This window comes from Salvelinus namaycush, chromosome 9 (genome assembly GCF_016432855.1).
Source record: "Salvelinus namaycush isolate Seneca chromosome 9, SaNama_1.0, whole genome shotgun sequence".
Lineage (NCBI taxonomy): Eukaryota > Metazoa > Chordata > Actinopteri > Salmoniformes > Salmonidae > Salvelinus > Salvelinus namaycush.
The window spans coordinates 54,132,059-54,157,557 of NC_052315.1; the positions used below are offsets into that span (position 1 = coordinate 54,132,059).

The following is a 25,499-nucleotide window of genomic DNA, read 5'->3' on the forward strand; positions in this document are numbered from 1 at the left end:
ATTGACCAGATTGTTGACTTTCTCCCTCTTGAAAAGCTCACTTATGACCTCCACAAGAGACAGCCCAAGTTTGATAGACTCTGGTCTCCACTACTCAACTATATTTCAAATTGGACAGAGTGAATGGGGGGGATCAGGGAGATGAGCAGATGCGTGTTGTGTAAGGTGCTGTAAAATCTAAAAACTAATTATTTGCTCGTCATCTCAGCTAAGGCTGGAAATAGCTAATAAGAACCTTGATAGTGCTGCTGCAAGTTCTATATTTTAAATTTTGTTATAATTATTATTTGTGTGTATGTGTGTGTGTATGTATATATATATATGTATATGTATGTGTATGTATATATATATATATATATATATATATATAAAACAATTTTTTATTATTATTATTATTATATATATATTTTTTTAAGTCTGTCACATCTGTGAATGTGGAATGTGTTTGGTTGGTTGATTGAAAACTTAATAAAGCTTTAAATTGAAAAAAATATATTTTTAAAAAAAATAAACGATACATAAACATCAAGTCAATATGTTTTTAGGTTTCATGGAACATAAGAGTGATCATTGTTCCAGAGGAGGGACTGATGTATATTGACTAATTGATTTGAGAATGTTTTAGTATGTTTATAACTGTAGAAGTGCGCTAGGAGTAGTGACTAGTGTGTTATGGGTTCGATGGACTGATATATGTGCAAATGTATCTGTAGCAGGAGGCGAGGTGTTTGAGACAGAATGTTTACATAGGGCTGTTAAGTGGGATGGAACGTGACTGCAGTGGAGATCTGTGGGGGCTCATTAATTAAGGCCGTGGTGGTAGAGGGGTATCATTCCCAGAGACTATGTATATTGTTACAGGACATAGCTCATAGGAGGGAGGACAGCTAACTGTTAAGTTAAATTGAACATTACACATACCCAGGTCATGGTGAGAGTAGAAAAGATAGTGGTAGCATTTCAGACACTATGGTAAACTTTCAAGAAACCTGTAACTCAGTGTTTTGTTAGATTGGATATTCTTCCAACTCATTAATCTCTTTCCCAATTTCTAACAGCCGGAAAACACTTGACAGATTACATGCAGTAGTTATTCTCACGGCAGTCGCTGTAGGGACCGTAATTGAAGGAGGCTATAGTCATGGGCCATGTTAGTAGTTGCAGGGGTTGCTTTAGTAGCGTTGTTGGGATATCAGTTTATGAGGACTCGTGCCACATGGATTGGTAACTGGGAGACCGATGGGAGTACAGGGGAGGCTATTATTCAAATGTCACAAATTAGTGATCTTGCCATAACAGGAGAGTTTATGTTGTCAGGAAATGACCCATGTGTTGCAGTGTGTATATCCTCAGGTGAAAGCAGAAGATGAGGAGCAGGAGATAACCGAGGGCACGGGCTGAATTCTGGAGATTGAGTGTACATCAAGATATGCCAGGCGGGGGTATTGGGACAGCGTTGGTCTGGTCCACACACAGTACTCCATACAGCACCTGCAGCGGTAAAGATCATCATGTTTCTCCTTGGTAGGTGCATAGTTCTCACGTGAAGTGAGATCCAGCTGCATAATGGGTGAGTTTTAAATGAAAGAGGAAGCTGAGCTAAAGAGAGAGAGACTAGATTCCACTGTAGACATGCAGATGGGTTGGGTCTGGGAGCTACTTTAACATCATAGTTGGGTTGGGTTAGCTGCTTTATTGGTTAATGCATCATATGATAGAGGATAGATGTTGGGGTAATTGTACTCTAAACAACATTTTGAAGGCATTGATGTGAAAGCATATACAGTGCTGAGTTACCTCAAGAGGATGTAGCGTTGATTAGGGATACGTACTTGCCTATCAGGTGACGTGCCTATCAGGTGGCAATGGAGGAGATGGGGAACAAAGTGAAAATGACATGGCTTGGGAACATCTCTCGAAACCTGGGGCCGGAAAGGTGAAGACTGGGCGAAAGCATGAGGAGGCTTTTTAGGGCATTTATTTTTGTGGAATCCAGCAGTAAAGTATCCTGGAGGCATGGAGTCAGGTAAGGAGAGAGTGGGAATTGTCATGGTCTCAAACTTTGGTTTTCATGCATATATAATTATGCACAGTTTACCACATTGTTAATACTGTTATGTTTTATGTGTCTTTTTGTTGCTTTCCAAGTGTTATGCTATCACTCTCTTAGGAACCAGAAAGAGAACGTGGAGAAACTAAAAGCAGCTCCAGCTGTTGTGTGATGAGAGATGGAAACACGATTGTGTATGGTGTGATCATAGAACAGAGACCATAAGTCTCTGAGTTTGTTATCATTGTTTGTTCATTTATAATCATGTTTTATTTATTTTTTGCTAATGTTCTGTTATCATTGTTTGTTCAATTATTAGTAATTTCCAAGTGTATGTAAGTTGAACAGTAGGAAGCTATTGTTCAACAGGGGGGTTCTGAGAATATGAAAATATACTTATGAAACTGATGGAGTGCTGAGGTTCAGAGGGTCTACACCAGAAGTTAATGGTTATAGGAGGACGGTATATAGTGTGTGCAACTAAGCTTGGAATGTGTTGAGGTCAGGTAAACGATTACATGTGGCAGGCATTGATAAGAGGAGAGAGCCATGGATTGGAGAAATAAAAGTTTATGGCCCGTATCACTAGTGTCCTGCCTAGCAGTAAAGAACGATGTGTAGGAGGAGACTCACCCTATGAGGAACCGTTAAATATCAGTGCTTGTGTGAAAATGCTTTAGTCTAATGCAGCTGTATTGATCTTCTGGGCAGAAAAAACTTGTTTAATTTCTTGCGGATTAGTGGGACGCTTTCGACAACATCCGGTGAAATTGCTGAGCGCCAAGTTCAAATTAAATTACTATGAATATTAAACTTCATGAAATCACAAGTGTAATACATCAAAATAAAGCTTAACTTGTTGTTAATTCAGCCGCCGTGTCAGATTTCAAAAAGGCTTTACGGCGAAAGCAAACCATGCGATTATCTGAGGACAGCGCCCAGCACACAAATGCATAACAAATCATTTTCAACCAGGGAGTTGCAACACGAAAGTCAGAAATAGCGATATAATATATGCCTTACCTTTGAAGATCTTCTTCTGTTGGCACTCCAAAAGGTCCCAGTTACATTACAAATGGTCCTTTTGTTTGATAATGTCCTTCTTTATATCCATAAACACTCAGTTTAGCTGGCGCGCTTCAGTCAATAATCCACTCGGTTTCCCTCCTTCAAAATGCATACAAAATTAATCCCAAACGTTACCAATAAACTTATCCAAACAAGTCAATCAACGTTTATGATCAAACAATAGGTACCCTAATATGCAAATAAACGATACAATTTAAGATGGAGAATAGTTATTGTCTTGACCGGAGAAAAATACCAAAGAACACGCGCTACAGCCAAAATGGGAGCCACCTAGAAAAACTACAATTTCAGGATTTTTTTTTTACAAAAACCAGCCTGAACTCTTTCTAAAGACTGTTGACATCTAGTGGAAGCCCTAGGAACTGCAATCGGCACGATTTCGCCCTATTATAAAAGTGCCAGCCATTGAAATCAGTGGTAGGATTTTTGGGATGGTTTGTCCTCGGGGTTTCGCCTGCCATTTCAGTTCTGTTATACTCACAGAGATTATTTTAACAGTTTTCGAAACTTTAATCTACCAATTATATGCATATCCAAGCTTCTGGGCCTGAGTAGCAGGCAGTTTACTTTGGGCACGCTTTTCATCCGGACGTCAAAATACCGCCCCGTATCCCAAAGAAGTTAAGCTTTCATAGTATTTGTAGAGTTTTTTACTCTGAGAATTAGAACCTAACAGTAGGAAATAGAAGGAACATTTATTTGCTGACCACCCGCTTTAGAGAAGCAGAGGACCATGTTGCAACATAGGAGAATGGTGCCATCTCAACGAAAGGTCAGCTATATTAAATCCATAAGGAATTTAAAAAATGACAGGACCATGTTGATAACTTGGATAACAGAGGGTGTCGCTGTAATATTAAAATCTTGGATGTTCCCGAGATGGTAGAAAACAAAGGCATGATACAGTTCCTACAGAGGAAAATCCCAAATGTGCTGGAATGCCAGTTTGAGAGTCCACTTGAGATACAGAAAGCACATACAGTGGGGCAAAAAAGTAGTTAGTCAGCCACCAATTGTGCAAGTTCTCCCACTTAAAAAGATGAGAGAGGCCTGTAATTTTCATCATAGGTACACTTCAACTATGACAGACAAAATGAGAAAAAAAAATCCAGAAAATTACATTGTAGGATTGTTTATGAATTTATTTGCAAATTATGGTGGAAAATAAGTATTTGGTCAATAACAAAAGTTTATCTCAATACTTTGTTATATACCCTTTGTTGGCAATGACAGAGGTCAAACGTTTTCTGTAAGTCTTCACAAGGTTTTCACACACTGTTGCTGGTATTTTGGCCCATTCCTCCATGCAGATCTCCTCTAGAGCAGTGATGTTTTGAGGCTGTTGCTGGGCAACACGGACTTTCAACTCCCTCCAAAGATTTTCTATGGGGTTGAGATCTGGAGACTGGCTAGGCCACTCCAGGACCTTGAAATGCTTCTTACGAAGCCACTCCTTCGTTGCCCGGGCGGTGTGTTTGGGATCATTGTCATGCTGAAAGACCCAGCCACGTTTCATCTTCAATGCCCTTGCTGATGGAAGGAGGTTTTCACTCAAAATCTCACGGTACATGGCCCCATTCATTCTGTCCTTTACACGGATCAGTCGTCCTGGTCCCTTTGCAGAAAAACAGCCCCAAAGCATGATGTTTCCACCCCCATGCTTCACAGTAGGTATGGTGTTCTTTGGATGCAACTCAGCATTCTTTGTCCTCCAAACACGACGAGTTGAGTTTTTACCAAAAAGTTATATTTTGGTTTCATCTGACCATATGACATTCTCCCAATCTTCTTCTGGATCATCCAAATGCTCTCTAGCAAACTTCAGACGGGCCTGGACATGTACTGACTTAAGCAGGGGGACACGTCTGGCACTGCAGGATTTGAGTCCCTGGCGGCGTAGTGTGTTACTGATGGTAGGCTTTGTTACTTTGGTCCCAGCTCTCTGCAGGTCATTCACTAGGTCCCCCCGTGTGGTTCTGGGATTTTTGCGATCATTTTTCATCACTTGTGATCATTTTGACCCCACGGGGTGAGATCTTGCCCCAGATCGAGGGAGATTATCAGTGGTCTTGTATGTCTTCCATTTCCTAATAATTGCTCCCACAGTTGATTTCTTCAAACCAAGCTGCTTACCTATTGCAGATTCAGTCTTCCCAGCCTGGTACAGGTCTACAATTTTGTTTCTGGTGTCCTTTGACAGCTCTTTGGTCTTGGCCATAGTGGAGTTTGGAGTGTGACTGTTTGAGGTTGTGGACAGGTGTCTTTTATACTGATAACAAGTTCAAACAGGTGCCATTAATACAGGTAACGAGTGGAGGACAGAGGAGCCTCTTAAAGAAGAAGTTACAGGTCTGTGAGAGCCAGAAATCTTGCTTGTTTGTAGGTGACCAAATACTTATTTTCCACCATAATTTGCAAATAAATTCATAAAAAATCCTACAATGTGATTTTCTGGATTTTTTTCCCTCATTTTTTCCGTCATAGTTGAAGTGTACCTATGATGAAAATTACAGGCCTCTCTCATCTTTTTAAGTGGGAGAACTTGCACAATTGGTGGCTGACTAAATACTTTTTTGCCCCACTGTAGATTCCCCGACTATCAACGTCTGTCTGATAAGTGCCTTTGACTTTTCATTGCTATGATTAGACTCAGCCCTAGAGCTGGATTTGACTGGACTGTTTCTTACCCGTAGGTTATTTTTATTTTTGTTGGTTTGTTCAACATCACACTAGCTAGCTGGCTAACATTAGCTAGTCAGATAACTTGCTAAATAGCGATTTTCGTAAATTAACTTTATGACAAAATAATATGCACTAACGTTTGTCTCTACATTAACTAACATATTCCTCTCAATTGTAAATGTGTTTCTTGACTCGTTATGACGTTATAACAACTTACATCTGGTTCTTACATGTTTTGTCAGCCATATTTGTTGAAGAACGCCACAAAGGCAAGGGTCGCTCGCTTCAAAATTCATCATTGGAACCACTCGATATGATTGGTCATTTAAAACCTTGGGACCAAAATGCATAATGAGTTTTCTAACTCCCCCTTGTGATGGTCTGGAGCAATGAAGCAATTAACCCGTGGGGAGTGGCTCCAATAATGTATCATCTGCTACAGGAGCAATTGTATATCCCTATAAATAAGATTAAAGTACATATATAGATACAGTACCAGTCAAAAGTTTGGACACACCTACTCATTCCAGGGTATATTTTTTGTGTAAATGTAAGAATGAGCCCAGTGTTGAGGGACTCTGAGATCCCAGGGGCATTACACACCTCAATAGCAGGGCATTAAATCACACATTCACAACCAGGGTTAAAAACAGGTTATCACACTGACAGCCAAAACAACGAGTTTTCACCATAAAGACACAACAGCCGCAAAGGAAGGTATTAACACAGACCAAAGCAACAACATGAGCACACATCATTCTGAAAGCAGAAGAAGACTAGAGGAAAGGGTATGAACAAAGCAGCACAATGCAAACAGTAGCTTGGAGCCATGGAGCCAAGACTGTGACTGCACTGGGTTTGTGTCCTTGTGTACACTGTCGCCCTCTAGTGATGTCTGAGTTAAATGCCTCGTGTCCACTCACACATTGGAAAGTATTGGTGGGGATTAGGGTTAGGGGGCAGGTCTTACTAGGACGCAACTTTGGTTGAAAGGTGGGTTGAGGCGTCATTCTAGGAGAGACAAACTGAGGAACTTTGACTGGCTGTGCTGAGGTGGGGGTGGTGGTGGCCTGCACCTGAGACAAAACCACAGCAAATACTGTATTCTCTACTGGAGCTGCAGACAACAGTTAGATCTGAGAAAATATTTAAATTCCGCAGGTAGTTTTACAGAGAGAAAGATGACTTTGTGCCAAGTGCCACCACTGCCTCAAAGCACCTCCTCATTAAGAGACATTCTCAATTTTGACCATGCATATTTCCATACAAACATGTTCAACCCACTAAGAGACTTTGTAAAACAGAAAAAAAACTGGTTGAATATTTACTGCTTAATTTGAACACATTCTGGGGACCCCAAACTGCCACCAGTTACAAGAGAAAGAGTTTGAAAGAGTTGAACTACAAAGGATGACAATGATAGTACTGTAAAATGTACAGGAAGTGAATGCCCCTTACCACAACTGGATTCTTTGACACCAGTCGCACGGACTCTGAACCCTGATTGATCAACCTGCTGGCCACCTGGAGGTTGACTGGTGTGTTTCGGGAGATGGAGTTGTCAGAGATGATGGCGCCGGGCTTGGAGGTGTGGCTGATGGCAGTGACCGTGGAGGGGGGCTGCACCACGACAGAGGCAGGCATGGTGGGAGTGGCAGCTTTCAGCACTAGAGGTAGAGTCTTAGTGGTGATGACTGGGGTGACTGCCAGCATCTTCTGACAGCGAGAGGAGAGAAAAAATACAAATAAATAAATAGTTGATAAATCGGAGTGCAGAGACAGAAGAGAGAGAAATGAGATGAGATGGGGTCAAAAAAGGGAGTGGAAAAGTGAGCATAATAATGCCAAATCCAACAAATATGAACTAATGTGAAGCCCAGTGACTCACTACTAAGGCTACATTCATTAAACCATTCCCTGGAGGAGGGAATCTTTCCTCCCGATTATATCAAACGCCACAGGAAATCTGCCAGCCGAGCACGTACATCTCACTAAGAGCTGGAGATAAATCTACAGTCATGAATGACGGAGGGTTTACAACATGGCTGTGTCTGTCTAGCCGGGAACGTGGTCCGCGAGGTCATGGGAACGAAGAAGTACTACCTGAAAGAACTGGCATGGCTGAAGGTCATTTGATAACGTAGCTAATGCCAGTACAGAGAACCATCCAGAGTATCAGGGACTTTATCTTAGCATGATTCTTCACTCTCTATCTTTATAGTAGTATATGATTGTGAACACTGACAGGTTTGGGGCTTTTCAGGGCAGGCTAGTGTTGCAAACTTTCCCAAACTGCCTAGGTTTTCCATAAATCCTGGTTGGAGGATTCCTTGAATCAGGAGAGAATAAGTTATCCAACAAGAAATCATCCAAATGGTATTTCTGAAAAACCTGGGAAAGTTTCAGGAATGTTTCTAGGCTACTGCAAATGTATGACACAACAAGCCTTTGTGCAACATAACAAGCAGCTGAGTTGAGCTAAGGTTGACAGTGTCTGTTGACTTGTGTGGCTACCTGCTGCAGGGCCTGGGTGTGTGTGGTCTGCTGTAGGGCCAGCAGAGTGGCAGAGGAGGGGATCTGGAGGACGTGTTTGTCTGCAGCCGGCACCTGCACCGTCACCTCTGGCTCCTGTTTCACCAGCAGGTCCTTCCTCAGCTGCTCCACAACGCTTTTCTGGAGGACAGAAGTGAGAGGGGGAGAGAAAGAGGGGGAGTCAAAGAGGGATGAAGGATGGTGAGAGAAGAGTGGGAAAAGAGCGGTGAAGAGCATGGGGAGTGAGAAGAGGGCGAGAGAGGGAGGGGTGTAGAGGATGGGGAGAAAAGAGAAGAAAGAAGATGAAGGAAAGCGGATTGAATAAAACTCCAGTTGAGTTTAGTGTCACTGTTCCCTTTAAATGTTCTGTACCCTTTTTTGGCCATAACCCCAACCGGTGATTAACAATGTATTATGTTAACTACTCAAAAGTCTCTTATATCAACATTTGCTGACAATTGGTCGTCAAATCAAATCACTTTCATTGTTCCACGTTGACATAGTTGATTAATTCATGTTGAGAATACCGAAATGTGGCTTTAAGACCAAACCAACTTTTGTGACTTAAATTTGAGTCCGGGGGCTCTGACATTTCACTTTGACAACAACTGCAGTTCTCACAAGAGCAAAATACCAAATTAGCATCTGCAGCAATGCCAAGTCATTTCAATAGCTAATTCCGCTACTACGCTAACACAAAACGATTTTCCCGACAGGGAATTAGACCTGCTCTGAGGAGGGGTAGAGACTGGGGAGCAGAGGAACAGGCAAGTATGAAATAAGTACTGTTGGAGTGCACTCTCATTCGTTCTAGTAAACATTAACGCATGGAACAGGCCTTAGGCCATTGAATATGCAGTCACTGTGTCAAACCAATAAGTGTGCGTACTTCCAGAAATGCTTACTTCCGGCTGCTTCTCTTTGTTTTGTTTTGCTCATCATATTAGCTGCAGTATGCATAGAGCTGCCTTTCACACTTTACTTGACACCCAGTGTCATAACACGTTATCTGTGACATTGTCATAACCTGTCATAATATGGTAATAACACTGTCATGACGCATTTAAATCTGTTGTGACATATGGCATTATTTTATGGCGGGTTACAACCCCTACATGAGTGACAAAACCCACAACACCTACCACACCATAGCTTACTTATCAACAGTATGTTTATGTTATATAACATTTTCTGAAACTGACCACATTAAATTATCATTGTAATTGCGCACAAATTGATGTCAGACATCCCTACCCCAATGCTCTGTTGCTGATGACTGGGATGAATACAGGAGCAGGACGAGACACCCTCTTTTTGACTGATGACTGACATAAGGGCATGCACGTGATAGGCCTATCTGGCTTATATGATTATGATGGTCATAATGCTTCTTGACAGTGTCATAAAGTGTATTTTCTTTGTCCAAGTAAAGTGACCGAGGATGGTCATAACCCATGATAAACTAGATTCAGCCACGGGCCAATTTTCTTTTTTTTGCGGATGGTCAGGGGGCCAGAACATAATAAAACAAATAGATTACAAATTAACTTCAAGAAGCCTAAACAGATATAATATTTGACTAAACCTTGATTACATTTGGGGACATTCCCCTCCGTAGGGTGCCGTCTTTTGGATGGGATGTTAAAATGGGTGTCCGGACTCTCAGTGGTGTCATGACTGTCCACGAAAATCCAAAAAGATCAGATTTGCAATGAATAACTTCAATCAGATGGAAATAACTAGTGGGGTTTAACAACTCACGTCCTGATGTAAATCAAGGGATAAGATCCAGGCCTGCGCTCTCCAAATTCACCAAAGGAATGTGCTTTGTCTCAACAGACCTTTTTCCCGCAGAAACTCTAACACGTTCAAAAACAAATACTGGAACAATATTTCTAGTATATAATGTGGGGAATGGTCAGAGGCGATCTATAGAGCACTAATGTCATTTTGTTTGTTCTTTTGTGATGTCATTACAAATTTTATAAAGGAAATACTGTAACTTGGAAAGTATACCCACTACATATTTGAAGTTTCCATACTGTGCGTTGTGATTGTAATATTAAAAATGATTAGTGTTTTTGTTAAGGAAGGGATGTGATTTAAGAAGTTATAAGAGATAATTGTTTTCCATAAGTTTGCACAGTGAGTAATCACCGCCCTGGAATGAGGTCGGGGAGCGTGCCAGCCTGCCGGAGCGCCCCTTTCGAGCAAAAGGTATACATTATGAGTTAAGAAAAAAACACATTGAACCAGAAAAAACGTGAAGCGGCAGCTGCGCATTTAAATGGTTTGAACATTGAATCTCAACATGTGTAACGCTCGTCTTTCTCCTCATCTGAAAAGGAGCAAGGATCGGACCAATATGCAGCGTAGTTTAAAGACATAATCACGTTTATTTAAACGAAGACGAAAAACACTTGAACAAACTACAAAATAACAAACGACGTGAACAGACCTGAACTTGAGAACAAAACACATGAACGCACGAACAGGACGTAACACACGAACGAACGAACGAAACGAAACAGTCCCGTGTGGTACAAACACTGACACAGGAACACTCACCCACAAACAAACAGTGAGAACAGCCTACCTTAATATGGTTCTCAATCAGAGGAAATGTAAAACACCTGCCCCTGATTGAGAACCATATCAGGCTAATGAAAATGAACCCAACATAGAAACACATAACATAGAATGCCCACCCAGCTCACGTCCTGACCAACTAAACAAAGACAAAACAAAGGAAATAAGGTCAGGAACGTGACAGTACCCCCCCCCCAAGGTGCGGACTCCGGCCGCAAAACCTGAACCTATAGGGGAGGGTCTGGGTGGGCATCTGTCCACGGTGGCGGCTCTGGCTCTGGACGTGGTCCCTACCCCACCATAGTCAATTCCCGCTTCCGTGGCCGCCTCCTAACGGCCACCCTCCATATAAACCCCACTGGATTAAGAGGCAGCACCGGACTAAGGGGCAACACCGGACTGAGGGGCAGCACCGGACTGAGGGGCAGCACCGGACTGAGGGGCAGCACCGGACTGAGGGACTTTTTTTTTAGGATTTGGGGTCCCATGCCAAATCCTTTCTGTCTCCTGAGGTTTGAAAAGGTGTTGTCGTGCGCTCTTTACGACTGTCTTGGTGTGTTTGGACCATGATACAGTGGTTCCTCCTTTAAAAGTTGCGAGCTTGCACCACAGGACTTAAGAGGTACCTAGCGTCACAGCTTCATTGCTCCAGACCACCGCAAGGGGAGTTAGAGCACTCATTATGCATTTGGGTCCCAAGGTTTTTATATGACCAATCATATCGAGTAGTTCCAATGATGAATTTGACGCAAGCCCCCCGTCGCTGGTGACTTTCTTCAGCAAAGATGGCTGACAAAACATTAAGTGGAAGCAAATGTAAGTAATTATAACATAACGAGTCAAGCAAAAAACGTACAATTGAGAGGAATATGTTAATGTAGTGTCAAACATATTTTTTTGTCACAAAGTTAATTTACAAAAATCGCTTTTTTAGCAAGTTAGCTGACTAGCTAATATTAGCCAGCTAACTAGCTAGTGTTATGACATGAGTATGAAATTGTAATTCATGTTTAATGTTTTAGGGACTCCTGAGAAAACCAGCAAACCAGGCTGTCGTCTTGTGAAACAGTGGATGTAAAGAATCTAGCTAGCTAAAGCATTTACTGCAAATTGAATGTACAATTGTGTAAGCTTGCTTTGCTTATACTTGCCATGCAATGCAGCTGAAGTAACATAGCTAGCTAACTATTTACTTGCTTATTGTGTAGTGGAGGATAAAAATAAATGTATGCCTATGGATGTGTAGCTAGCTATAGTATGTAGCTGATCTGCGTATGGACCCTAAAACGTTTGGTATGAATATTAGTTCAGAACCTATGAACCTCAGCTATCATAGTTGTTGTATTGACTTCAAACCTGAATGGCATTAATGAAGCCTATGGATTGAGTAGAATATAATAACTTTATTGTGCCAAGGATGCAAGTTCTATATACATGCAGTTATTACCACGCATGAGATCCCCACGTTGTATATTCACTGATCATGTACTCTTCCTTGGCAAATAAAGGTGAGGTTCAGGTATGAATCTCTGTGAGACATTCTTTTTCAGTCATATCCAATACCAGGTGTATCAAACTCCATTCTTTGAATGATGGTGTGTCTGCAAGTATGTATTACATTTATACACTTCAACAGTGTTTACCACTCCTGCTCCTGGGACATCAATGATTACACATTGTAACTATGCAATAGACTAGAGACATGATTTAAGTAAAGGCTGATTTGTAATTCATATATACAGAAAAAAAACAGTACACTACACTTCCTATGCATATCTAACTCCCTTCACCTGCATTAATCTGAGGACACAGGATAGTATTTCAAAGAGATACTTAATTTCAACCAGTGGGGAATGTGAAACACTTTATTGAAAGTTCATTATCCAGGTGTTATAAATACATAATAAATGCATTATAAATATTATAATTGTAATATCATATTCTAAAATACAAGTTCAATCTGTACACTTCAATGCACATATGGTGTGCATTATAAAAAAAAAGAGAGAAAGAAAGATGAGGTGGAAAGAGAGGTGTAGAAGACCGAAAGGGAAAGAGGTAAGAGCAGAGGAGCAGGGAAGACAGCATATGATTAATGAATTACAGTGCTACAGTGCTAGTGTCTCTAGCGGTGTCTCCTAACCAGCCAGTTGGCCCGAAGGTTATCTTAAGAGCGGGTGAGGTGGCGATGATGGAACTGGCTTCCTCTCTCACATCAAAACATACCTGCAGACGAGAGACAGATGGATAGAGAGGGAACATGATTAAGCTTAGTTTTTTTTTATTCTAACACGGTCAGTCATCATAACATACAAATATATCAAGATAGCTAGCTAATATGAAGTTAGGTAGCTGGTCAAATGTAATTAACTTAGCTAGCTATCTATACAGTATGTAAACTAGCTAGCTACGTTAGCAGCTCAATTGAGTTAAAATGCACTGTAGCTAGTTACTGTAGCTAATAATACATTGTTTCTACAACCTTGAATAGGTTCTCCCAGCCATGTGGACGATTGAAAACAGGGCAGCAAACTTTGTTTGTCACCAGAGCGGTTTAGAGCATATTACTATTGCCTGTGAATAACCCGACCATCATACAAACTTGCTGTGCTGTATTCTTGACGCACAACTGAATGTGCTACCATATCCTGCCAGCAAGCCCACAAGCGAGCCACTCAGGCAGACAATGAAACGTGGAAGAGGGCGAGGAACGAGATGGGAGTAACAATCCAGGCTATTTAACAAGTGGAAAGGGGGAAAAGTAGCATTATTATTATTATCATTAACCCTGCATTATAATTATATAAAAGCCCCTTAGATATTTAGTGTTTCGACAGCTGGAGGCATTTTGTTTTCCACAAGCGTACTGTAGCAGGCTGTGAATTCTGGAAACAATGTTTCTAGGAAGGGCTATTAGCTGAACAATAGACTATTCAACCTTTACTAAAGAATTGTCTAATAGCCGAGCTAGGTGTGAAACCCCCCCAACTTGCAACAAATAAATGTTTTTGACCTTTCTAAGGCACTGCATGCATCTCAGTGCAAAAGGGATTACTACGGTTCCTGGTTTGAATACATCCGACCGTGGTTGGGCGTGCCATAGGGCGGTGCACAATTGGCCCAGCGTCATCCGGGTTTGGCCAGGGTAAGCCACCTTGGAAAAAATAATTTGTTCTTACCCGACTTGCCTAGTTAAATAAAGGTTCAATTTAAAAAACAACTGGCGACAACCGCAGCGCAATCAATAGGAGGTGAACAGTGGCTGGTGCAGAAAATATAGCTAACTTGTTATGCAAGTGTTGCACACCAACAGATGGAGAAAACCTACACCAGTCGAGCAATTCATTTCAACAATAATCTTCATTTTAATTTGACTTTACAAACAACAAGAGGGCTTAATTGGAGTCTATTTCTTCGGAGCCTAGAGCTATATTAAATAACTGGCTGAAGCAGGTTCGATACCCATGCCGGCCGCCACCGGGAGACCCATGGGGCGGCTTTTGGTTTTTATTTAGAATCCTCCAATCCTCTATATGTAATTATCGGCGGAGTCACGTCATATTTTTCAATATACTGTAGGCGACATGAGTCTCACTAGTGTTGAGTAATGTGCTGTTAAAAGTGGTGTAGGTCTTATTTATTTAAAGGGCATATTGAAGTTAGAAGCAATAGGATTTGAAGCAAAAGCATATTTTAGCACCGTTTCGCGCTGCTTTGAGACAAGCATGGCGACTGGTCTTGATAAATCAATGAGATTTTTATTTTCACTTAATCTCCATTTGGGTATTGGTTAGACTAGAATAAAAAAAATTGGGTGCAGAAATGCTCTTAGTGTAACCTTTATTTAACTAGAAAAGTACGTTAACTTCACTAGGGTAGAGAGCAGCATTGGGAATTTTGGATGAAAAGCGTGCCCAAATTAAACTACCTGCTACTCAGCCATAAAAGCTAGAATATGCATATAATTAGTAGATTTGGACAGAAAACAATCTAAAGTTTCTAAAACTGTTTGAATGATGTCTGTGAGTATAACAACTCATATGGCAGGCAAAAACCTTAGATATTAACCTTAGATATTAACCTTAGATATAAATGTATTATTGGTGGAGAATCACATCATTGAAAACATTTTTTTTTAGATACTCATTTCGCCTATGGAAGGCCTACAGGGTATTGGTAACACTACAATTAGGGTGAGGAAATGTTATGCCCCTTAGAAATAAATTTAGAATCCTCCGATCCTCTTATGTTGTCGCCTACTCCCGACCGCCACGTTGAACAGCGCAATATTTTCCAATCCATCCTAATGGAAACCCTGAGGGTTTCGTTTAAAAAAATTATCGGAATAGAAACACCATAATATTAATCAAATTCATTAAGCCAAATTTCTTAAAATCAATCCCATGTACTATGTTATTACAAAAAAGGTTTTAAATTCCCTAGTAATGCCAATATGGCAGACTATCAAGTGCTTCTCAAAGATGTCCTCTGATGGTCAACCTAGCACTAAAAAAATGTCTGACAATTAAATAACGTGCCATAGAATGCTGCTGCAGCCCGCAATGTGTGAGGAACCACTGTAGTTCGGTCCACTACACCCCGTTGATGATAATGGGGGCCTGTTAGGCCCAACTTTTCCTGTAGTCCACGATCAGCTCCTTTGTCTTGCTCACATTGAGGGAGAGGTTGTTGTCCTGGCACCACACTGCCAGGTCTCTGACCTCCTCCCTATAGGCTGTCTCATCATTGTCAGTAATCAGGCCTACTACTGTTGTGTCATCAGCAAACTTAACGATGGTGTTGGAGTCGTGTTTGGCCACGCAGTTGTGGGTGAACAGGGAGTACAGGAGGGGACTAAGCACGCACCCCTGAGGGGCCCCAGTGTTGAGGATGAGCGTGGCAGATGTGTTGTAGTCTACCCTTACCACCTGGGGGCGGCCCGTCAGGAAGTCCAGGATCCAGTTGCAGAAGGAGGTGTTTAGTACAAGGGTCCTAAGCTTAGTGATGAGCTTTGTGGGTACTATGGTGTTGAACGCTGAGCTGAAGTCAATGAGCATGGGGCGGCAGGTAGCCTAGAGGTTAGAGCGTTGGACTAGCAACCGTAAGGTTGCAAGATTGAATCCCCGAGCTGACAAGGTCTGTCCTTCTGCCCCTGAGCATGGCAGTTAACCCACTGTTCCTAGGCCGTCATTGAACATAAGAATTTGTTCTTAACTGACTTGCCTAGGTAAATAAATAAAAAACAGCATCCTCACATAGGTGTTCCTTTTGTCCAGGTGGGAAAGGGCAGTGTGGAGTGCGATTGCGTCATCTGTGGATCTGTTGTGGTCTAGGGTATCCGGGATGATGCTGTTGATGTGAGCCATTACCAGCCTTTCAAAACACTTCATGGCTACCGATGTGAGTGCTACGGGGCGGTAATCATTTCGGCAGGTTACCTTCACTTCCTTGGGCACAGGGACTATGGTGGTCTGCTTGTAACAGAGCCTTACAAGCATGCTGCTTGTAACAGAGCCTTACCATGGCTGCCCCATTCCCGAGACATGCCCGGCGAACACAGAGCGGGCGGCGATTCGTGTGCAAAGTATATGTTTACTGCTGTGGTGTGATGTGCGTTTTTGATGTTTGGAAAAGTGTGGCGCTAAGTGAGTGACAAAGGAAATGGTTGCATATCCCAGAACCAATGTGTGTCTGTGAGCAAGGGTTGTGAGAGAGAGCTTTCAAATTTTGTGCAGATGAGGGATATACATTTTTAAATGAATTATACATCTAATTTATTTATTGTCCTATGATGAGGGAATGGTCCCCAACCCTAGACACCCACCTGAATGACCCATACACTAAAGAGAAGTCGCTATCTGTTTTATGGGCTTGCTGTACGCTGCCTATATGTAGCCAAAACAGAAAGATAAATGCGGTCAGAGACCTACTGAGCCTGCCTGGCAAGGTTGGTCCTACAAAGCCAACGCCCCCTGATGGGCTTTGCATAATATACAAGGAAATTCTCAAAGCTGCTAATGAGAACCTTGACGACCTTGTACCTAGCCGGTGGGGATTCCGGTGAGGTGCCTCCACCAAGGAAGTGGCAGTGCTGGCAACACTAGCTGCAGTAAGAGGGGTCATACTATTGTGGCCCTGGTGGCACAAAATAATCAAAGGTCTGACTGCACAGAGATGTTTGGGGAAATGGTCACAAACGGGGGACCAGCGTCTGTGTTTCAGGGGAACAGGGTGGACCTGATCTCCATCACCTTGGACTTGACAATGGCAAATTTTTCATAAGGTTGAATAGTGAAACAATATTTCTGTAATCCAAACAGTTGGAAATGGAGGGGGGGCTTAAACAATCCTGTCGAATTTGTTCTAATTTGTGATGTAACTAAGGACAGTATAACAACATCTCTGAATGTGTATATTTCCCAGTGGTCAGATTCACATCCAAATGTTGGGGAACTTATACTTATATAAATATGAAACTATTTGTGAAAAGATTAAACGTGATGTTAGCCTTATAAATGAGAGAATTGTTTTTCATGTAAAGTCTTAACCAGTCAGCGACCACACCTGCGTGAGCACAGACATTATGTCGGCGTCATGGAACACCCCCTTTTCGCAATAAAATCCACTTCTAATGAAAATGTACATTAGACCAGACAGCATGAAGCGGTGGCTACATGGCTGAGAAATGGTTAAGAAATCTACAAAACTAAAGACCAGAGAACGTGAGGACATGCGTCCCCACAATGAAATGGTTACCACTCTATAGGCCAGCGAGACCAACAGTGTGAGCTGAAAGGTACGGAATGGCTAGACACTCAAACTTTCTTGAGTGAAGAAAATGAAGACTACACAGGAACATTCAGTCTGCAGATGTTTAAGTACTTCATCTACAAAGTATTCGCATTTCCATGAGCATAGTTCTCAGCTGTATGTATGTAGTGGGTCCATTCTGTCCCCACCCCTTTCCATTGTCTACCAAGCCGTCATATTGGGTTTAATCCACAAGGGACTTTTCATTGCATTATGTAGCAAACAATGTGTAAGGTATTCTGTTTGTGTGTTTATGTAATTATGTGCGATTATTTAGTTAGTTAGTAAATAAACAATTTGGGGAAACTCAAAAGGGGTGACGATATTAATTAACAGTAATTTTGATCCGAATGTGCAAATTGTCCAAACAGATCCACAAGGTACATCGAATATTTTAAATATGTTATTGGACCATAAACAGATTATGGCTCATTAACCTTTACGGACCAAACAATGATGATCAACGCTTCTTTGAAAATATATATAACAAATTATCAATCCTACAAGCAATACAAGACTCTATTATTATGGTGGGAGATTATAATACTGTTTTAAATTCCTCAATGGACCGCGAAGGAAATCACACTACATACTATCACCCTCATGCTCTTAAGGAAATCATGAATGTCATGGATATATTGGAACTAATAGATATATGGAGGCTTAATATACATGGCGGAGGCCCAATCAAGCTAGTCATCTTGACTTCTTTCTTATGTCATTCTCGTTGGCACCAAAAGTTTTTTAAAAAGTGTTGAAAGTAGGGCTGGACGATATGGACTAAAAGTAATATCTCTTTTTTTTTCAAAGGTTTGGACGATTCACGATGTATATCTCGATTAGAGGTTGACCAATTATGGCCGTTTAATTAGGGCCGATTTCAAGTTTATAACAATCGGTAATTGACAACAATTTTGGATGCCGATTATGGCCAATTACATTGCAATCCATGAGGAAACTGCATGGCAGGCTGACCATCTGTTACGCGAGTGCAGCGTCAAAAGGACCTCGTGGCTACAAGGAGTCAAGGTAAGTTGCTAGCTAGCATTAAACTTATCTTATAAAAGACAATCAATCTTCACATAATAACTAGTTAACTACACATGGTTGATGATATTACTAGGTTAACTAGCTTGTTCTGTGTTGCATATAATCAATGCAGTGCCTGTTAATTTATCAACGAGTCACAGCCTACTTCAACTTTGCCAAATAGGTGATGATTTAACAAAAGCGCATTCGCGAAAAAAATCACATTCGTTGCACAAATGTACCTAACCATAAACATCAATGCCTTTCTTAAAATCAATACACAGAAGTATATATTTTTAAACCTGCTTATTTAGTTAAAATAAATGCATGTTAGCAGGCAATATTAACTAGGGAAATTGTGTCACTTCTCTTGCGTCCAGTGCAAGCAGAGTCAGGGTATATGCAACAGTTTGGGCCGCCTGGCTCGTTGCGAACTGTGTTTCATCCTGACAAAGACCGTAATTAATTTGCCAGAATTTTACATAATTATGACATAACATTGAAGGTTGTGCAATGGAACAGCAATATTTAGACTTAGGGTTGCCACCCGTTCGATAAAATACGGAACAAATCTGTATTTCACTGAAAGAATAAACGTTTTGTTTTCGAAATGATAGTTTCAGAATTTGACCATATTAATGACCAAAGGCTCGTATTTATGTGTGTTATTACAATTAAGTCTATGATTTGACATTTGATAGAGCAGTCTGAGCGGTGGGAGGCAACAGCAGGCTCGTAAGTATTCATTTAAACAGCACTTTACCGCGTTTGCGAGCAGCTCGTAGCAGTGCTTGAATCACAGCGCTGTTTATGACTTCAAGCCTATCAAATCCCGAGATTTGGCTGGCAATACTAAAGTGCCTATAAGAACATCCAATAGTCAAAGGTATATGAAATACAAATGGTATAGAGAGAAATAGTCAACGCGTCATAATTCCTATAATAACTACAACCTAAAACTTCTTAACTGGGAATATTGAAGAACTGGGAATATTGAACCACCAGCTTTCATATGTTCTTAGATTCTGAGCATGGAACTTAAACGTTAGCTTTTTTACATGGCACATATTGCACTTTTACTTTCTTCTCCAACACTGTGTTTTTGCATTATTTAAACCAATTTGAACATGTTTCATTATTTATTTGAGACTAAATAGATTTTATTTATGTATTATATTAAGTTAAAATAAAAGGGTTCATTGTTCATTCAGTATTGTTGTAATTGTCATTATTACAAATATATATATATATATATATATATATATATATATATAAATCGGCCGATTAAATCGGTATTGGCATTTTTTTGGTCCTCCAATAATTGGTATCGGTGTTGAAAAATCATAATCGGTCGACCTCTAATCTCGATTTCTTGTTTTTCTCTTAACAAATTAAAAAAGGCCAAGACATAATTCTTAATTGAATTTTCTTAATATATATATTTTTTAAATATACAAGGCCTCAAAGCCTATTTGTGCAACACAAATGAACAACACACACCCACATGTCTATTCTATTCTTTAGGAATGTTTGACCACTATCTATTTGAATATGTAATTTATGTAATAATTTTGATTTAAAATGTATTAATTATTTAAATTTGTCATTATTAAAACAGCCTGTGGTTATTTGCTATTGGATTGGCAGAATGACACAACTACTAACACATTAGCCTACAGCTGGCCTGAACATAACTTTTTTGAATGCACTTTAATTATCCAATGTCACACTTACCGATGGGGAGGTGAAGCCTGTGCCCAAAGCACTGCAGGCGGGTCCAGTTGTTCAAGCGCAATGCTTTTATCATGTTGCTCCCGCTGTCAGTTGTCATGCACACCTGTCAGTATTCGCTCATCTTCCATGATGTTTAGAGAGTCTTTGGGGAAGTAAGATGTCTGGAGGCAGACATTGTGCAATTTCTAGTCTTCATTTATGTAGTGGACTGTCAAACTTAGTTATGGCTCTGACGTTCTGCTCGACCATAGATTGGCTGTGGTGGAAAAATAAGAAACACTAGCCAGCTTCTCTGCGACGCTTTCGCGGGTAGCAGTGTATAATCGCGGCAGGGCTTCTTCCGTGAAATACTTGCGGCTTGGAAGCTGATATTTGTGGTCAACTGTACCTAGCCGATTTTTAAAGCCTGGCTTTTCTACTGTAAAGAATTGAACCATGACTTTCGCTATGTAATTGGTCACTGCGTCCGTTATCTCCTTCCACCTCAAACTTTTCTTGTCATAAGCGATAACGTTTGAAAATGAAACGGCTATGGTAGTTTGTCTTTAAGCAGACGTTTTGGGAATCGGCCGACTGGAATCGGCATTACGTAGTCTCACGCATTCCTCCCATTCCACCGCGTGTTGCAGGTGATGGAAGGGGTTGGTTGTGCTGCTGCTTTTCGTAGCAATTGTCTTTAGACACATTTTGCACAGGACATTCGTTTTCTGAACAGCAGACCTCTTAAACCTGAACCACTTCCATATCACTAAAAAACATTGCTACCCTTTTTGGGGTTGATTTCATCCTCACAATCCTCACGAGGCTGAGTTGGCTTCCTCGCTTTCCATTTTGGTGGAACTCTTACCGCCGCTACACTTCTCCGGCGTGGTTACAATTTGTGAAAGGCTGTCTAGGGTTGTGATTGGTGGGTAACCTCTGCATGTGTTGTCAAGCAATTGGGACATGATTCGACACTGGGCTGACAGAGAAGAGACAGTGAGATGCTGCATTTGTAAATTGTCACAACATTATAACAGAACCTCGATTCTTGCGATACAGGCATTTTCAATATCGTGCAAAAAAACTCAATATATCGCCCAGCTCTAATTGAAAGGAGATAGAATGTGGTCGGACCATCAGATAATTGGCATATACATTACTCTTACTGAATTTCCACGTGGGCGAGGATATTGGAAATTGAATAAAAGCCTATTGGATGATAACTTGTTTTTAACTAGGACAGAGGAATTTATAACTGAATTTTTACGACATAACATAGGTACAGCAAATCCGCTTATTGTATGGGACTTATAAATGTGCATTTAGAGGTCATGGAATTCAGTACTCATCTCTAAAACAAAAGCAAGTTAGGTCAAAGGAGTCCTTACTTACAAAGGAAATAGAAGATCTAACAGAACAGATTGATAGCAATAAAAACTGTACCATAGAGGCTCAGAGTAAGTTAGAAGAAAAACAAAAATAAATGGAGGAACTCATTCAACAAAGATCAAGTGTAATATATTATAATAATAAAGCAAACTGGATGGAATATGTGGAAAATGCAACAAACATTTTTTTTCTCTTAAACATAGAAATGCTACCAAAAATAATTTACTGAAACTTGTTAACTTCTTTGATATAGGGGGCAGCATTTTCACTTTTGGATGAATTGCATGCCCATAGTGAACTGCCTCCTACTCTGTCCCAGATGCGAATATATGCATATTATTATTACCATTGGATAGAAAACACTCTGAAGTTTCTAAAACTGTTTGAATGATGTCTGTGAGTATAACATAACTCATATGGCAGGCAAAAACCTGAGAAAAAATCCAAACAGGAAGTGAGAATTCTGAGAGTGGTCGATGTTAAAGTCATCGCCTATTCAATTCCCTGTAATATATGGATCTGTTTGCACTTCCTACGCCTTCCAATAGATGTCAACAGTCAGTAGAACGTGGAATGAAGCTTATGCTGTGTTGTGGGACCGGATGGGAGGTGTTTGAGTCAGTGGTCTGGCAGAGTGCCAGTTCTTGGTCACGCACTTTCCTCATGATATCGTCATGCGTTCCATTACTTATAGAGACTGAAAAGAATGCTCCGGTTGGAACGTTATTGGATATATATGATAACAACATCCTGAAGATTGATTCTCTACTAAGTTTGACCAGTTTATTCGACTTGTAATATAACTTTTTGAAGTTTTTGTCCGACGTTTGCCTGCATCTGCGCGAGCGTTTGGACACATGCTAGCAAAATTAGCTAATTGGACATAAGTAAATGGACATTATCGAACAAAACAACGATTTATTGTGAAACTAGGATTCCTGGCACTGCATTCTGATGGAGATAATCAAAGGGAATATTTATGATGTAATTTCGTATTTCTGTTGACTCCAACATGGTGGGGAAATGTTAAATCTGAGCGCCGTCTCAGATTATTGCATGATGTGCTTTTTACGTTTTTTTTGTTTTTTTTATCTGACACAGCGGTTGCATTAAGAACAAGTGTATCTTTAATTAAATGTAAAACATGTATCTTTCATCAAAGTTTATGATGAGTATTTCTGTAATTTGACGTGGCTCTCTGTAATTACTCCGGATATTTTGGAGGCATTTCTGAACATGGCACCAATGTAAACCGAGATTTGTGGATATAAATATGCACATTATCGAACAAAACATAAATGTATTGTGTAACATGATGTCATATGAGTGTCATCTGATGAAGATGTTCAAAGGTTAGTGATTAATTTTATCTCTTTCTGCTTTTTGTTACTACTATATTTTGCTGGGAAAATGGCTGTGTTTTTCTGTGGCTATGTACTGAGCTAACATAATTGTTTGCTGTGCTTTCCCCGTAAATCCTTTTTGAAATCAGACATGTTGGCTGGATTCACAACATGTGTAGCTTTAATTTGGTGTCTTTCATGTGTGATTTCATGAAAGATAGATTTTTATAGTAATATATTTGAATTTGGCGCGCTAGATTTTTTCTGGATTTTGGCCAAGTGGGACGTTAGCATCCCACATATCCGAGAGAAGTTAACTTCTTTGGCTGGGGGCAGTATTGAGTAGCTTGGATGAATAAGGTGCCCAGAGTAAACGGCCTAATACTCAGGCACAGAAGCTAAGATATGCATATAATTTGATAATTGGATTTGGATAGAAAACACTCTGAAGTTTCTAAAACTGTTTGAATGATGTCTGTGAGTATAACAGAACTCATATGGCAGGCAAAAACCTGAGAAAAAATCCAACCAGGTAGTGGGAAATCTGAGGTTTGTAGTTTTTCAACTCTTGGCCTATCGAATACAGTGTCTATGGGGTCATATTGCACTTCCTAAGGCTTCCAACAGTCTTTAGTGGTCTGTGGTCACCACCTGCAGAATCACTCCTTTATTGGGGGTGTCTTGCTAATTGCCTATAATTTCCACCTTTTGTCTATTCCATTTGCACAACAGTATGTGAAATTTATTGTCAATCAGTGTTGCTTCCTAAGTGGACAGTTTGATTTCACAGAAGTGTGATTGACTTGGAGTTACATTGTGTTGTTTAAGTGTTCCCTTTATTTTTTTGAGCAGTGTATTTTAAAAATTAAAAGGTGTGTGTATATATCTTTTTTTTCAGTTCTGCACACAAATTTTCTATAGGATTGAGGTCAGGGCTTTGTGATGGCCAATCCAATACCTTGACTTTGTTGTCCTTAAGCCATTTTGCCACAACTTTGGAAGTACGCTTGGGGTCATTGTCCATTTGGAAGACCCATTTGCAACCAAGCTATAGCTTCCTGACTGATGTTTTGAGACGTTGCTTCAATATATCCCCAACATTTTCCTCCCTCATGATGACATCTATTTTGTGAAGTGCACGAGTCCCTCCTGCAGCAAACCACCCCCGTGCTTCACGGTTGGGATGGTGTTCTTCGGCTTGCAAGCCTCCCCCTTTTTCCTCCAAACATAACGATGTTCATTATGGCCAAACAGTTCTATTTTTGTTTCACCAGACCAGAGGACATTTCTCCAAAAAGTACGATCTTTGTCCCCATTTGCAGTTGCTAATCTTCCTTGCTGAGCGGCCTGTGACCAAATTTTATAGGTCACATACACATGGTTAGCAGATGTTAATGCGAGTGTAGCGAAATGCTTGTAATGCCTGTACACATGTTACTGTCAAGTTTAACACAACAAAACCACTATCTTTGGGCTACACTGAACATTATTACATTGTACACTTTCTGCCTGTGAACATCTGTCCTACAATGTGCCACCAAAGAAACTGTGTGGTGTTCCTTTCACCTCTATAGTGGCATGCAGCTTAAGCCAGGCCCAGCTCCAGCTACACTTGATCTCTGAATCCACTTGTTGAATAAGAAACGCCTCATTTTCACCTAATTCTCTCATTCTGAAAATTAACCACATACTGTAGAGGGAAAACTTTAGTTAACAGATAGTGGTTAGTTCGTTAGCTAGTTAACATTTCAGATTGCCAGGGTCCAGTAAGCAACTAACGCGTTATAACTTGAGGAACGGCAAGGAGTCGTATACCAGTAAATACTATAGGGAATTGGTTAGGTTACTAATGTTAGCTCATCTGATTTTGTAATGTTAGTTAGGTAACGTTAGCTGTCTGACTTTATTAGCAAGCAAATTTTCACACCATAAACTCAATTATTTGATCAGATGAGTTGGCTAATGTTGCTCAACATTTCTCTGGCTAGCTAACGGAGAATTCCATAGCAAGATATTTAACAATGCTAATACTTGTTCCACCACACTTTCTCCCTCACCTCAAACTTTCCAAACGCCAGTTGTTTTTCGGTTACAGCTCATGAAGTACGCTTCATCACCTTCTCACCCCCATCTCCATGGTCAGACTTCTCACCTAACCTTACCTCTTCGTTATCGTTCAGGAGACGAGATGCTGTAACTGACAAGCTGACTTTCCAGAGTGCGCGCTGATGCTGTAACTAGTCAAGTGGTTGTCTCTTCTTTCTTCAGTC

General features: G+C 40.6%; 1 protein-coding gene across 1 annotated transcript in view; it reads right to left on the minus strand.

The window, feature by feature from the left end:
* Positions 1 to 25,499, minus strand: part of LOC120054201 (PHD finger protein 21A-like) — a 100,032-nt gene that overhangs the window by 31,777 nt on the left and 42,756 nt on the right. The window contains exons 6-7 of the mRNA XM_039001657.1: positions 8,336 to 8,494; positions 7,280 to 7,537 (exon numbers count right to left, since the gene is read on the minus strand). Coding sequence (XP_038857585.1) covers positions 7,280 to 7,537; positions 8,336 to 8,494 — 417 coding nt within the window. The remainder of the gene's footprint in view (positions 1 to 7,279; positions 7,538 to 8,335; positions 8,495 to 25,499) is intronic.